The following is a 15,475-nucleotide window of genomic DNA, read 5'->3' on the forward strand; positions in this document are numbered from 1 at the left end:
TTTCGGTTTCTATAGCTCTTGATGAAATTGACGTGGCAGATTTCATTAAGGGCGCAGCTGTGATGTTTTGCTACCGAACGTCCCGTATGCGCTGCAAACCTGCGAGCCTGAACGATGAGCGACTCCGCCTCCGTCTATGAGCCCGACGACGACGCCGAGTCTGATTCCGACTTCCAGCTATCTGAGCCTGGGTCCGACTTTGAGCAACCCCGCTCGTCTATTGAACGCTCTCCAACTCCAAACCAGGGCCTTGACGAATATGATTACCATCGCGACCCGACATTCAATGGCGTCGGACGGCAAATCGGTGATGCGCTTATGGCGCGCGTCCCGCAAATGCGTGGATCGCTCACATTTCTCCGAGCCTACTCCCACCTTATTGTGCAAAACTCGGAGATTATTGATTATGCCTCGTTGAGGGCAATTGAGAACACATATAAAGTCAGTCAGCATGGCTCGATGGTGTGGACGCCCACGGAGAAGGAAGTGTTCTTCAATGCATTGGACCGGAAGGGCAAGGGCGGTATCAAAGAGCTTGCTGCTGCAATCGGTACGAAGTCGGAACCCGAGGTTATGGAATACATCCGACTTTTGCATAAAGCCTTGGAGGCCCAGTACTCTTCCGACGTGCACCTGGAGCGCATGCCGGTCTTAAGCGATGTTCCAGCGGCTACAGAGGTCAGCCAAGAATGTTGTGGGCTACTCGAGGAATATGCAGATGTTCTATCGTTGAAAGAGTCCCTCCTTGAAGCTCAATCCGGAACAAAGCAACACGGAGATCACTGGATTATAACCAGAGCTCATGCACATGATTTGGAAAACGAGGACGGTAGTGCTCGAGGTGACCTCCGCCTCGCATCTGATTTGCTGAACCTTCCATATTGGGTTCGGCTTTCTTATTGCTTGTTCATGAACTTTGGTGGAAAGCAAGTGGAGAACAACTGGTGGAACCTCGCCAAGAGACAAGACCTGATCACAGCCTATGGACATACCCCGTCTATGACTGCAGATACTGCCGTCGACTTCTACTCTCTCGCCGTTAGTGTCACACGCCGCTTGGTCCAATCATCCCTCTTTTTTGCAATGTCGCGATTGCGCAGCTCGAATCGCAGTGGGAACGACAGAAAAGGATATGTTCGAACGCAAGATGTGCGGGCCGCCATTGAAGTGCTCAACATGAAGCACTGCAGACCCAACTTCGTGGACATTGCTCGTCGCAATGAAACAGTCCTAGAAGATATCAACAACCGGAAAGGCTGGGTACCGACAGTATTCAGCTACGAAGAAGCCGAGGAGATCATCGACAAACACGAATGGACCCGGTATCGCAAGGATGGAACCATGTACAATGAAAACGACGAAGAGGACAGTGAAGACCACGACATCACTGACGATGACATCGAAGTGGACAATGACGTCGGGTCGGATGATGATATGGAAATGGAAGTCAACAAGCCAGAGCCAGAACCTGAGCCAACGCCAGAACCAGAACCAGAAGAGGAATCAGAGCCCGAATTTGAATCGGAATCGGAATCGGAACCAGAGGACGTTGATCACGATCCTTTGGCCACGCGAGAGTCATCCGAACCGACAGCGCCAGTTGCACCGACAGACGAACTGGAAATAGACCCTGAAGAAGAGCAAGCAGACATCGCAGACCAGAATGCCAGCCATCGCGAAGAGGCCAACTTCCTAAAGTTGATGGAACAACCCGTGCCGTCCGTCCTTCATGAACCCATGAAGGCAGAAGAAGTCGAGGACGAGACCAAGCAACTGCCAGAGCGCAGAATGAGAGAAGATGTTTCTAATTGGCGGGATCGGACTGTCTACCGCAGCGATTGGGAGGAGTACGGGTACGATTTCGCCGATCTGAACGAAGACCTGGAAATGCCTCCGCTGAAAAGGCCCAGGTATAACGAACCAGCAGTTGCTCTCTCCGCTGCGGTTGTTTCGGGCGAGGACAAGGATGAAGACGCAATAGACGGGAACGAGGACGATGAGGATGGATCTCAGCAAGTTGAACTTCAACCAACCACTGGAGAGTCCTGGGTGAAATACTACATGGCAACGTTTGGTCAACCTGGCAATCCGAATGGGCCTGGATGAGAGGCACTACAATCTACTTTGAGTAATAATATAAGATTCCCATCAAGGACATATGATTAAAAAGTAAACACGTTGATGAAAAAAGATCCCCAACCCCCTAGTTCAACCCCTAATAACAATCCACTTTCTGGAGAGAGGGTGAATCAACAGAAAAGAACTCCAGCAGATAACAGAAAAACAAAACTTGCGCCTTTTCCAAGCCAGAAAGTTCAGAATATTCATAACTCAGCGAGACGAAAAGCAGTCCCTTTGGGTTCCTTTCTCAGAAGATCCATGGGGATTATCGTACATGTATTGAAACCTACAGGTCAAGGGTCTTGTAGTCGGCACCAGCTTGAGCGCTCAGGGGCTGGGTGCCAGCCCGCATATCTCCGCCAACAGGCTGGAAGCTGTAGTGGTTTCCAATGCCTGTAGTAGCAGCATCAGCCAGCATCTGGTTAGTGTGCTCGTTGGGGCCCTGCAGGCTGACGGTCTGGAGCGCATCTTGGGCCTCCTTGACACGCTTCTTGAACGTCATCCGGTCCAAGAAGAGTTGCTGGCGCGCCTGCTCCAACTCCCGACGCTCAGCCTCGATAATCTCTTCCATCTCGTTGAATTGCTGCAGCTTGATCTCGAACTTCTGCAGGGTGACGTTGACTGCAGCAGAGACCAGACGGGTCATTTCACGCTCCTCGTGTGAGGCAAGAGCTCCGGCACGTGCGGCGGATGCAGCCAGAGCGATGGTGCCGAGGGTCTCCTTAGGCTTGGCGGAAACCTGCTGCTCGGCCTCGCGCGCGGGGTCCACGTCCATGGAATCTTCGGCCTTGACTGCGTCTTTGCCTTTGCCTTGTCCCTTCTCGAGCTGGCTCCGGAGCTCCTTGCGGATCTCGTCGACAGACCGACCGGCGGCGGCGGCAGCCACTGCAGGCTCCGCCATCTGGGCCAGGAATGCCACGACAGAAAGAACGGGGTTTTCAGACTGGCTGATGGGATCACGTCCGCTGCCAGACCGAAGCTCAGGGACATCTTCGACATACTTGTCTTCGATCTCGAGCTGTAGGAACTTCATGACACACTCTTCCCGAGATCGTGTGCCAACGTGGCTCGCAATTTGTTCCCAGTTTTCATCGAAGTTCTCCAGGCCTTCCAGCAACAAAATCACTTCCGAGTCCGACCACGCAGTGCCTTTGTCGGTCAAGTGAGAGTAACCCTTGTCCTCGAGCTTAACAAAGTCCGAGGCATTGTGGCTAGAAGGCATTCGCCCTTGAAGGAAGCAATTCGGGCACAGATCATACTTGGTGTCTGGCGTAGCTACATTGGCTGACGTCGAAGCCGATTTGGCGTAGTGGAATCGAAGTTTGGTGCAATCAATGCCGCAAGAGAAGCAGTGTGCCTTCTTCTTGGATTCTTGAGCAATGTCCAAGCCGTTCGTTCCGTCGCCGTTGGTCTGTTTGTCTTTATCTTCGGAGGAGGTGATATCCTTGCCTTTTTCGTCATAAATGGTGCGGCGTAGTTCGAGATTAAGATCGTCTTTAGATGGGGGGATGGAAGAGGTGGCACGCTGCGTGGCTGGGTGAACTTTGCCGGACGTGACGCCGTGATTTGGTCCAGGCTGGAATGGCTGCAGGCCCCGTGGAGTATCTGCGATAACTCGGAAGTGGCCGGTGAATGGCGGCCCAATATTGGACGGCCGTGTCTGAGGGTCAACCTACAGAGGTGTTAGCTGAGGCGTGTTTGAATGGGAATAACAAGGCCACTCGCCTGATAGTTGATCAAGCCCCACTGCTCAAGGAATGAGTGAACACGCATAATAGCACAGACGTCACCCGCAAGGTTGCGACGGCAAGCAGTAACGGTCAAATACTCGATGGGGTTCAATCGATAGGTATTGATCATGAAGTCTCGGTAATCTTTGTATGTGGCAGGTGTCTTGCTGCGGTTGCGGCCATTAAAGAACTCGGCGAGAGCTTTCTTCTCGATTGGGTTGATGGTGTTCATATCAAACCATGTCGCATAGCTGGGGAGGATGATGGCGTGTGTTTGTGTGACGAGTTGTTCACGCGCGGCGGCTTCGAGAGATGACTTGGATGGCGCGGGTTGCTCTTCACCCACAGCGTCTTCAAGCCCGTCCGCTCCCTCCACTTGCGGATGCGACTCGCCCACAGCATCCTCCAAGCCTTCGGCGTCAGGCTTGGCGTCGGTCTCAGTACCACCCATCTCTTCGTCTTCCGGTTCAACTCCGCCGTTCCGAGGTTTGGGAGACGCGGGAGCATCCATCGGGTTGTCTGATCCAGGTGTGTTCTCAATCTTCTTCACAGGCGAATCCTGGCGCGATTGCGCTCCTGTCCACGAATTTAGCACGCGGTGCAACATCGATCAAAGCCATATGGGAGTAGACATACCTGAGGCTTCGCGAGCTGTATCAGCCGCGCCATCTAGGCCAGTCACAGACTGGACATTCTCGTGGGCCGCACCAGGGTTGATGGGAGTGTCATCCATGATGGATCAAAGCAAGCAGCTCTCGCGGTCGGCAGAATGTTAACTCCTTTCCCGCTTATCAGTCTGTCTGCTGTGTAAAGCGCAATAGCACTATGAGATAAAACAAGGGAAAGCCAGCAATGGCGTAGATCAAGGCCGCGGGAGATGGAAGAGGAGGCCTAAAGTAATGATTGGACGGGTTGCTGGTGGGCACTTGGGGGAGGTTGGTCGCGACACGCAAAACTCACGGGGTGCCAAGAACCAAATCGCCACTAACCGCTTTGGGACTTGGGGCCTTTCCCCGTCGTCATGTGATTCGAATCTACATTATAAATGAGGACTATATCAAGCTTCGAAATGTGTTTCAATATTCCGAGGTCGTTGTCACGGTTACACTGTTGGTAATTTGAGATTTCTCCGTATAGCCTTACTGGGCTATGCCACAGTGCATGTTAGGCAAAAAGATGTTTGAGGGTTGTCAGAGTTAGAAAAAAATAAAAGCTGGGGAAGCTATGAAAATCCTAGTGGCTTTATATGTGATAGGCAGGCAGCCATCAATAATGGATAGAAGACATTTTCCCCATGATAAGTAGGCTTTAATCCTACAGCAAAGAAGGCAATCTATTTTTATGTATTCGTATTCACCCCTATGTGTGTATCAAGAAAGGCAATGGTAGCCTGAGGTTCCTACAGTATCTCCTTGGCTAGTGCCTGATACTTTGACTGATTTCAAAGGCAATTCAAGTTGTTCTTGACCTGATTCAAGTCAAGCACCTTGGGTGCTTGAATATATTGACATGATTTGTGAAGAGGAACTTAACTTTAGAATCTCTGCAGTAACGTATAACTAATAAGGTGCTTAAAGTACGTATACGAGAAACCTTGAATTCGACCTCGATCATTTTAACGAAGAAACTTCTTTGATATGAATGCTGACGAAAGATCTATATATTCAATACCCCTATAGCCATATCTGGAAAAAAATAAATATAAAAATAACCTATAGATACATACCTTTGCAAGTGATAACATAGAGTGGGTTACTTTGCTTGCTTCTTCTTATCAGGCTGCTCAGACTCATCCTCGGACCCATCCTCTCTACTTCTCTTGGTCCCAGGAGCAGGAGGTCCGATCGGGCGGGCGGCAGTAGCGGGAGCGGGAGCATATGGCAATGAGCTTGCAGCAGCAGCAAGTATATCGAGAGATGAAGTAGGAGAAACCACAGGACTAGGCTCGGCTGAGCTTGCAACTTCTGCAAGTATATATAGGGGGCTAACAGGATTACCGGTAGCAGTAGGCGCAAGTACTTGGTTTGCTGCATCTGCAAGCATCTTCAGGTTAGCAATATCCACCTCCATGGCAGCAGCACTCGGAGTCTTAACAGGACGACGACGAGGACGAGCACTCGGACGAGCAATCGGAGTCTTAGCAAGACGAGGACGAGAACGAGGAGTAGGACGAGGACCCGGAGTACGACGAGAACCCGGAATCTTAGCAAGACGAGCACGAGCAAGATAAGGAACACGAACACGAGCAAGAGCACGAGCAGGAGAAGGAGCAGGATCAGCGGTAGCAGTGGGCGCAAGTACCTGGTTTGCTGCATCTGCAAGCATTTTCAGGTTAGCAATATCCACCTCCATGGCAGCAGCACTCGGAGCCTTAGGAGCAGGAGCAGCGGCAGCTGGAGGGGCAGCTGGAGGGACAGGAGCAGGAGCAGGTGGAGCGGGAGCAGTAGTGCCAGGGGTAGGTACCCTCCAGGCGGGGTCGGTGAATCGGTAAAACCTAAGAATATCGTATAGGATTTCATAAAGGACTGCCTCAGACTCTATCGATTGGACGCCTGGTGGTAGATCTCGCATCCTAGCTATGACCTGGTCTCGAAACAGGTTACTGGCATCACTGGACAAAAACTGGCTTTGCCAAGTATGACCTGGCCCAGCAAGCCAAGCAGCTAGCAAAGGATCGTAGACGCTTCGGAGAACATCGAGGACTGTTTGACGGTCAAGCGCGTTCTGTGGACTGTCAACTCAAGACCAAGCGGCCTCCAGATTTTCCTAAGATTCGCTGCAGATGTCGTCATACCAGACTTCAATCTCAAGGTGGTTCGAGGCATGTTGGGAATGTTCTTGACAAATGATGTGTGTTGAATGAGATGGTTAGCTTGTAGGCTTATTCGGGTATTTTGAGTATTGGTGTTGATTGCTTGAAGGCTGTTGAATGATATGGAGAGTTGGGATGGGCTTCGTCGACGTTTAAATACTTGAGAACCTCTTTATGAACCCGGGTCAATGTGAATGTCTATGATACTGTTCTTTATCTTGTTTAGAACAAACAAATGCACTCAAAATACAATACTTGACAAGCTCCTCATTACCGAAGGCTAATATAGATCTATGGTTTCTTTCACGTGAACATAGCAGCATTGTCTTTCCTCCGAAATCAAAATGAAGATAAAAAAGGGCCTATGGGACTTCAAAAAACCCTATTTTGACCGACCCAATAATAGAACTGAATGAATGAAAACAGTTTAATAAATCACAAGACACAATATACTTAGCATTTTCTATCATTAGAACCTCGAAAGTGAAAGAGGTGGAAGACAAAGGGCATTCCGAGGCTGCCTACTAATACTACTCGGCCTCGCACTCCACGGTGAGTATGAATTTCTATCTTCCCTGACAATAGCGAACTCACTATTCACTGGTAGTCCCTCTAATAACTATTCTAGACACATTTGTGGGTCAGGTTGTATATAATAAACTCTTTTTTTTTTTTTTTTTTTTTTTTTTGCTTTATACGGTAATCCACACGGCATCATGTCATCAAAGGAAGATATATTTCTTTAAGAAATAGCCTTAGTATCAAACGGGGAGATTCCTATCGCTTTGTTGTTGATACAACTTGGAACTCCATTGTATGTGGAGGTCACATATTTATGCACGATGTACTAGAGATAGTTTCTATCCTTTACAAGCGTGAGATAATGGCTTTGTTTTCCTCCTTTAGTATCTCGGGGAAGGTTGCCTGGACCTCGCGGGCCTGACACCGACTTTTCGGCCAATGCGATATCGCCGATTGATGAGCACCGTTGTAGCCATAAGTGTCCGAGGTCGGAATGCGCCCAACCCCAAATGTTTCGCACGCTGACGAACTGTCGAGGTGGTAAATCCATACACTGATCCTTGTTATAGATTAAAAAATTACGTTGAAATGGGGGATATCGACTATAAAATCCCCTAACTCCCTCGAGGAGTGAAGTCTCTGCCCTTCTCTCCGCTTGTCTCGGTACTCGAGTTAATTCCAGCGATCTTCATCGAGTGGAACTCCATATGCAGTCAATTTTGAAGTATCGTCGTCTCCGCCGAGAGGTGGAAGAGAGCTTGGTACACGCCCGAGCCAAAACTTCCAGCTTGCGTTCTAACGTCTCGCCAGCCTTGGTTAAGGCAAAAGCGGATGGTCAAATGCGTCCGGACGCAGAAGGAGAAAAGGAGCCTGTTCTGTCAACTGATATGCTTCTTGTACCTGGTGTTGCGGTTTCACACCCGAATGGAGCTAACGGTGATATTGTCTTGGTGGTCGGTTGGAGGGATAATGACCCGAGCAATCCCCTCAATTGGTCACTACTCAAGAAATGGATGGCCACGTTCATATGCGCTCTGATTGCCATTGCAATGACGGTTCCATCATCCATCGAGCGTGCGACACAAGATGTCTTTGACACCCGCTTTGGTGTGAACAGTATGGCTGGATCAGTCACAACTGGTATGTTAATTAATCTTCATCTTTTATCGACAAGTTCCAGCTGTTTTGCCCGCAAAGCTCAAGCCCAACATGTACTTCCTCAAGATGTATGAGAACATCGGCCCCACTGGCCGTTGACAATCGTCAACACGTCGGAACTATCATGGCGCCCCCATACCCTTTGCGTTGTATAATTATGGCCACAAGGTCCGTGCAATAAGCAAGAATGTCCAGAACAAGGTTTAAGAGGGTCTTCGCCAACTACGTGAATTGCACAGACATAGAGCTTGTTCTTTCCTTCTGGCGGTGTTCCGTTTACAAATAAGGTGTACATTTTGTCAATGGGCAAGCTATGACATGATGATTCAGTGTATATACAACATATCAATTAATGCTAATTTATAAGAGGCTCTTTCAATATCCAGTCACACTCACATGATAATCAAGCACCCATAGCAATGAAGCGGTACAGTACTTGAATTTCAAACCGGATTTTTGTATTATGACCCTAGCAAGCAGAGAATGTTATATTAACAGTTATTGTCAGAGAGAGCTACATTGAAATGCAACCTGTCATGGACCGACATGACATGCACTCCGTGGACTTTTATACTGATTACGTCATACTGACATAACGACCGTTATCATGTACCTACATCTATATGAGCCCTATTTAGCAGAGCTATTAAAAGATTCCTTTCTTTTAATTCTGCATACTTAAAGAGATAACACTCGCATTCTTGGTGAACCGAATATTTGTGAGGTCGGCAGCATGACGCAAATTCCACTCCACAACAAGTCAGTTCAGACCCTTTCCCCATTCGCTAATATTTACTTCTTTCAATAGTCCCAATCCACTAACTAATTCTACTTCTGTAGAGACGATGACGGAAATAAGAACAATAGCAACTGCCACAATTGCAAAGGTGAGCCCACATTCTGCAAATAGGTTAGCAGTACTAAATACTACTTCGCAGGGTGCAACAATGTATGCTTCCACACCATCTAGATAATTCTACCTACACACTACCAAGCTACCTTCATAACCTTTCTGAGACATACTTATAAATAACTCTAGTGCTCCAATTGTGATGACTGTGTCGACTGTTCATTCTGCAGCAACTGCACGAACTGTGAAAAGCAAGCAATGCTCGAACATGACAAGTTGTAGCAAATGCCAGGATTGCTCCAATATGGAGAACTGTGTCAATTGTCATAATTGTTCCAACATGGTAAACTGCACCAATTGTGAAAATTGCTCCAATTTGAAGGTCGGTTCGTGACGTGGAATATAAGTGAACAAAAATAGCTGACTGCCTTTGAACGGTTAGGACCGGGACGGTGCTGTTAATGAGTCCGGGTAGATAAGCGAAGGCAAGCAATGAAGAAGCAATGAAGCCTCGAAGTGGGGAACACCATTGTATATATGGTTGCTAGACAGGTTCTTACCTCTAGTGCTAGTGCTTTTACCTAGCTTTCTCCCGTCTACTTCTTATTCTACTTCTTCTCATTTGCGTTCGCTTGCCCAGATAGATCCGCGGACTATAGTTTTCGTCTCATCAATTGATTTGATCTCATCGAAATCCTACAGATTTTCGCCTACCCCGCCATGTCTCACCACCGAAAGAAGACCAATCAGTCAGCGGAGGTTACACTTAACTACAACTATTCTTAGAACAATATCATACATCTAGTCCCTGCAGATCAGTTCTTAAGTGGAATTTTACAACACTGTAATTGGAATAAAGAAGGCCTGAAGTCGCTGCCTAGAGTGTATTTTAGGAAAATTCTCTAGTTTAAGTGGGGTAACCGTGGCTTAAATATCTACCCGGCCATTGACGAGACCCTACCCCAGTGGGTATAAATCAAAACGTGGGTTCGTTTCTGTTTGAAACATTACAACATAGGGTCCGCTCCTAACAAGTTCCTAAAGAGGAAAATAGTGGAGACAAGTCGTGATATGCACATTACAGACATCACAGGTGTTCATAGAGCTAGCTTTAATGTTTGCTTCATTGTTCCTAACCCATATTGACCAGATCTTAACGTAGAATAAAGAAGTTAAAGGGAGCACTTAGGACGTTAAGACCATCACGTGGACTTAGCGGGATGATTCAAAGGCAACACGATAGGGTCGGGTACGCCCGAAGACAAAATCAATGGGGGCGGAATTTTCTATGGCCACGATATTTATATAACTAGCGTTACGGAAAAGATTGTAATGATTTTAGTGCTGGGAACTTCCTAAAAGCGTCTTAGGGAAATGGTTACATCAAGGCTTTTCCGATATACGATTGGCCGTTTTGTAAAAACTTGCCTCCCGCCGATAGTTGGGCCTTTTAGCCTATACCGATGTCTCAACTTTGACTTCATTCTACAACATAGATCATCGTCTAACTCATGTAGATTAACACTTACATTGCCAATCGGTGAGTACTTTAATTCGAATGGACTTCTTGGCGGGCTTCTTTTCCGGTTTAGGTTGGATCTCGGGAGGGAAGTAGCGCGTGGGAACCCACAGGACAGGGTCTACTCCGTACAAGAACAGGCTACACTTTGTCCAAACACCGCTGTTTCACCATGATCATCGATTTTATGCTTTTCTTATATGGATACCTAAGGTGGGTTCTAACGTTGCTCTTTCCCCCTGTCTTCTATTGGTCGAGAGATGTTTTCGAGAGATGTTTTCGAAGATTCCAATGAGGAACTTCTACTGCAACACCGCGGAAAATATGCAGAACCTAAGTCACTCACTTCTCATCGTAAAAGCTTTTATCTATGGTTCTGGGTGTTTCGAGGAATTGGGCTTTGACGAGGGGTCCAGGTTGGTGTATTTAGTAATTGCGTTTGCTAAAGGCTGTTGTCATAGGCCATTTAGCAGCCACCAGGGGTTGTGTCCTTCCTTCCTGGTGGACCTCACGCTAGTCTGTCTTGCACTGGTAGTCCCGTAGTATCCTGTAAAAGCACTATCGTTTCAACACTAGACGGGAATCCACTAATACAAAAGAGTAGTATACGTTTGTAATGAAGAGGCGTAAGGGAAAAGGCACGGAACTGACTGAAGCACATGATAAATGGAAGACGAAGAATGTATCTGAAAATTCAGATCCTGCATAAACAGGCGGAGAGAGTCGGGGTCTCAGGCCGTCAACGGGTGGTTATCCATGATCTCTCTCTATTTTTGCTGTCCCTAATCTAGGCGCTGCGGGGACGTAATACTCGTAGATATTTTGTCCTTGTGGCCTGTGAACCAAACATACAGACAGTTTGTGGTTCACTCGCGATGCTCAAGTCAGCAGACGTAACGACTAGTGGACCTTCGAAGTCCCATACGAGCAGGCGTGTCATGAACCCGGTCTAGGGCAGCTGGACCTTTGTAGAATTATCTTGCTAGCACATGCTAGGTAGGCAGCAGTGTTCGAATTACAGGGACTTCTAATATATCATCACAATCCTGTCGATCGCGGAGACACGGGGCGGGACAGTGTGCCGAACATTGTCGGTTGCTACGCCAAGAGGACTGTCTCATTTGGTATTGCTATGGGTTTACGACTTATGTTCTGGTATTATACATCCTGCTTGCATGTTAACGAGAGCTGCAGTTACATATCTGATCAGGGTTTCTAATCAGATGGTCGCCAGGTAATGAAGTTATATGAAGTGCATAGGATATTGCTCCAAGTGCTCTTAGAAGGACCATTATCCAGGACCATTCTAGTGACTTTGCTAGCTAGACCATTAGGAGCAAATATTAGCACGTACGGCGTATACAGTAATGTTTCGTAAACCTCACCACACACTCCTTATTCTATGACGGACCACAATGCTATTATTCCAATTTTTTGGACGGACGAGCAGTCTCTTACCAGACCCTACTCTTTGCTCATTCCGAGTCTGTCTTCGCTTCATTGACGGTTCTTCCTGCTTCATGTGCTTGGCGCTGGAATAGTCCGTGTTATATCACTCAACAAGCTATAATGGGTATTATTTCAGGGAGACGGTGGACACGATTCATCGCTGTCGGGATTCTGTCCCTCGTTCTCGTCTTCAGCATTCACCTGCTCGACTTCGCAAACCCCTTTTCCAATCCCGACGACCTGTCTGCTTCGATGGACGTAATCACCGCGTGCGCTAAATCAGACTCTGACTCTGAACACCCCAACGACTCCCATTCTGCTGTCCCACAAATCCCTAACGTTGTTCATCAAATATGGAAAACAACCGACCTCCGAACCTACTCTACACAAATGACCGCATCGCACGACCGTTGGAAGCAAGCCCTCGAGCCGCTAAACTACACAATTAAACTCTGGACAGACGATGACATCCTCCAACTCATCAACGGAAGCTACCCTTGGCTTCTATCGACGTATGAAGGGTATCCTCAAAACATACAACGAGCCGACATGGCCAGACTGCTCGTCATCCACGCAGAGGGAGGAATCTATGCCGACCTCGACGTCTACCCGACCTCGGCTACTCAAATCCAATGCCTCCAAAGTCTCAACCTCGAGGCCATATTCGCCCCAGTGTCGGGCACCCTCGGGCTGAGCAACCATTTCTTCATGGCCGAGCCTAGATCTCCATTCCTCCTGTGGGCGCTATACGAGGGCAAGCGTCGCGGCGGTGCGACGTCTCGATTCATCCCTATACCATATCTGCGAGTCTTTTTGGTCCACGGGGCCTACGATGGTGACGGCGGCATTTCGAAAGTACGCATGGCTATACGGTACCCTCCAAAACAACTTGGGCTTGTTAGATGATGGATATACAACAGCGGTGATACAACATAAGGCGGGCAGGTCGTGGCATGGGTCGGACGGGAGGGCTTTTAATTATATAGCGGACCATGTAAGGATGGATAGTTTGGTAGTGGTCGTTGCTTTCTTTTCTATTATTTTGGGAGTCGCCTGGTTTGTGAGAAGACGTTATTTTTGAATTGCAACCTTGGGCTCTTTCACGTACATGGACATATTTGGGTCAGTGTAGAGCCATGTCGGAAATTTAGTGGACCTGCACGTGGCTTCTAGGTAGCTCTAGGGAAGGAGCTGCGGGGGAAGTCTCTACGATAAGAAGTCTGTGTTGCATCCCAAGCGAAGCGAATGGAGAGGGAAAGGAGAAGGGGAAAGGCAAGAGAGTGTGTGCATATGTGTCTATCTAAACAGTTGCAGTCGCCGATGATGCCTAGTCCCTCAGGCACGCCACAGTATTTCCACGAGAATAGCTTGGGAAATCGGAGTGGACACCTGCCATAAAATTTATAATACCCTTTATCGCCACGTCCTTCAAATTGTCAATGTCAAAGTCTTTAAAGAGTTCGATACTACTGTTACAAGAATAGACACCCTTTATGTATCTATATTGTTTATAAGAATGGGATACCTATATAGAACAGACACGTAGTAGTTGAGCATCAATACATTAATTTATTTCCCTTCCTAATGGAGATGTCGGAGCACCACTCGGTGCTGGGCTGGCCGAATCCGGCAGAGAACGAATATCATAGGACTTGCATTCCATAGCCACGTTCATCCCCAACACAAACGATCTCAGGATACATTGACTATGCAGAAGCCGTTCATAGCTGCCTCTACTAGTCTGGCATAACCCCATTGTGCAATGAGCAAAGGCTCGTGGAGCGTGTCTTTGATAACATTGTCTCTCCTTTGCTGAAGGACTTGGTAAATTTCGAGGGTCTGATATGACAATTGGAAGTTAATCTATGGACAAGAAGTCGATTATAGGACAAATGTGCTGGCATTCTATACCATTCAGCTGTCTTAGGTATCGAACGAAGACTTAGTTGTGGGCGTCTTTATGGCATTTCACTCTCTCCAGTGTAAGGGACCCCGAGATCAACAATGCTTCCAACACTGTTGATTGCGTCGTCGTACTGATATACACGCATATACATGCCCACCGCGACTATTCCATACACCGACATTAGGTTGACATACCGGGTGCTGTGGACTGCAGAAAGATATTGATCGAGTTGTACTTTCGTCTGAGGTCGAGGTTCGCGTTTCCAGACCAGTCCTCTTGCATCTTGCATTGCACAACCAGAAATTGTTGGCTCGCTGTTGTGCAAACAGACACTAGTACGTATGCAAGTCTGAGTACCCCTTCTGCCCCGCTTGGCTGGTATGGTCTTTGGGGCGTGTCACATAGCCCTGTGATAATAGCTCGAAGATTGTGAAAGTCGGCAGTCTGCCCATCAATACTATGCTCGATGTAGGGGGCTCGTATGATCTGTTTTGCACGGACGCGGCTTGTGGCTTCGCTCTCTCCGGACCAAAGTACGAGTCAGTATGAGTTGCTTACTGTCGCGCGTGGCAATATTACGATGAATTCCACAATCTGGGCTTCTAGCACATGATCATTCCCAAAGTAGGGTCCGTACTTCTGAATCAACTTCATTGATTCCGCCACTTATTCAATTGGGCCAAATCGGTTCCTCTGCAGTGGTACTCTAGCGCATTTTGAAGAGCGCTAGCTTTGTGGAGCAACTCAAGACACTTAATGAGCGAAGATGTCTCACGCCTGAGGCGTTAAGTTTGACAGGTTATCCTGCTACCTCAGTGGCGCCCGCACGCGAGCAGGGACATGCGTAATAGATCGCGGGGGATGACGACGTGAGCGGCCGAGTAAACCGCACGCTGACCTGCGTGGTGATGTTTTGCGTGCATGGATATGGGTACGGTGAGGCCCATGCAAGATGTGGTCTTAACCGTCTTGGAGTCGAAATTCAGGCGGAAGACCTCATGGCCCATTGCGTCCATCTCGATTAGCAGTTTTGCCTTAAGGTTCTCGACCAAGTGCACCTCAATCCGGATGCATGCTATGTTGTCCGGGCATTGTAAGTCGATTTCCTAGTTTCCAGCAACTATTTCCTAAGATCCGTGTTAGTACTCCCCGGCAATCTTTCAATGGGTGCATGTACACGTACTCTGCTAGCGACTTGTGCTGGACGTGGATTCGGGCATTCCACGTTCTTTTGTGGAGCGACTGCTGTCAGCCATGCTTGCTGCACTCCTAGGCCTTTGAATATATAATTAAAGACATAGCAATTGAAAATGAACGACCCAAGCTGACGGGTCTGCGGCCGATATTGTAGGATGTGTTGCGGAAAGAATGGTGTTTCCCTAGATACGAGGTCGGCCCGTTCTAGGGC

The 15,475-nt window shown here is 48.1% G+C and overlaps 7 protein-coding genes across 7 annotated transcripts; 3 read left to right on the forward strand and 4 right to left on the reverse strand.

The window, feature by feature from the left end:
- Positions 1–114: 114 nt before the first annotated feature.
- N7489_007784 (uncharacterized protein) lies at positions 115–2,106 on the forward strand (the record flags this gene model as incomplete). The annotated part of the gene is made up of 1 exon (XM_056713534.1): positions 115–2,106. The coding sequence occupies one exon, from the start codon at positions 115–117 to the stop codon at positions 2,104–2,106; it is 1,992 nt and encodes a 663-aa protein (XP_056567249.1).
- A 301-nt stretch (positions 2,107–2,407) lies between these two features.
- Positions 2,408–4,584, reverse strand: rscE (uncharacterized protein; the record flags this gene model as incomplete). The annotated part of the gene is made up of 3 exons (XM_056713535.1): positions 2,408–3,793; positions 3,847–4,427; positions 4,488–4,584. The coding sequence occupies 3 exons, from the start codon at positions 4,582–4,584 to the stop codon at positions 2,408–2,410; spliced, it is 2,064 nt and encodes a 687-aa protein (XP_056567250.1).
- Positions 4,585–5,603: 1,019 nt separating this feature from the next.
- On the reverse strand, positions 5,604–6,676 carry N7489_007786 (uncharacterized protein; the record flags this gene model as incomplete). Its single annotated transcript, XM_056713536.1, has 2 exons — positions 5,604–6,553; positions 6,646–6,676. The coding sequence occupies 2 exons, from the start codon at positions 6,674–6,676 to the stop codon at positions 5,604–5,606; spliced, it is 981 nt and encodes a 326-aa protein (XP_056567251.1).
- Positions 6,677–7,892: 1,216 nt separating this feature from the next.
- Positions 7,893–9,313, forward strand: N7489_007787 (uncharacterized protein; the record flags this gene model as incomplete). Its single annotated transcript, XM_056713537.1, has 2 exons — positions 7,893–8,325; positions 9,282–9,313. 2 exons carry the CDS (start codon positions 7,893–7,895, stop codon positions 9,311–9,313), a joined length of 465 nt encoding a protein of 154 aa, XP_056567252.1.
- Positions 9,314–12,281: 2,968 nt separating this feature from the next.
- On the forward strand, positions 12,282–13,067 carry N7489_007788 (glycosyltransferase family 32 protein; the record flags this gene model as incomplete). Its single annotated transcript, XM_056713538.1, has 1 exon — positions 12,282–13,067. The coding sequence occupies one exon, from the start codon at positions 12,282–12,284 to the stop codon at positions 13,065–13,067; it is 786 nt and encodes a 261-aa protein (XP_056567253.1).
- Positions 13,068–14,119: 1,052 nt separating this feature from the next.
- On the reverse strand, positions 14,120–14,349 carry N7489_007789 (uncharacterized protein; the record flags this gene model as incomplete). The annotated part of the gene is made up of 2 exons (XM_056713539.1): positions 14,120–14,229; positions 14,262–14,349. The coding sequence occupies 2 exons, from the start codon at positions 14,347–14,349 to the stop codon at positions 14,120–14,122; spliced, it is 198 nt and encodes a 65-aa protein (XP_056567254.1).
- A 530-nt stretch (positions 14,350–14,879) lies between these two features.
- Positions 14,880–15,083, reverse strand: N7489_007790 (uncharacterized protein; the record flags this gene model as incomplete). Its single annotated transcript, XM_056713540.1, has 1 exon — positions 14,880–15,083. One exon carries the CDS (start codon positions 15,081–15,083, stop codon positions 14,880–14,882), a length of 204 nt encoding a protein of 67 aa, XP_056567255.1.
- Positions 15,084–15,475: the final 392 nt, after the last annotated feature.

Source organism: Penicillium chrysogenum (assembly GCF_028827035.1).
Source record: "Penicillium chrysogenum strain IBT 35668 chromosome Unknown utg000004l_segment0_segment0, whole genome shotgun sequence".
NCBI lineage: Eukaryota > Fungi > Ascomycota > Eurotiomycetes > Eurotiales > Aspergillaceae > Penicillium > Penicillium chrysogenum.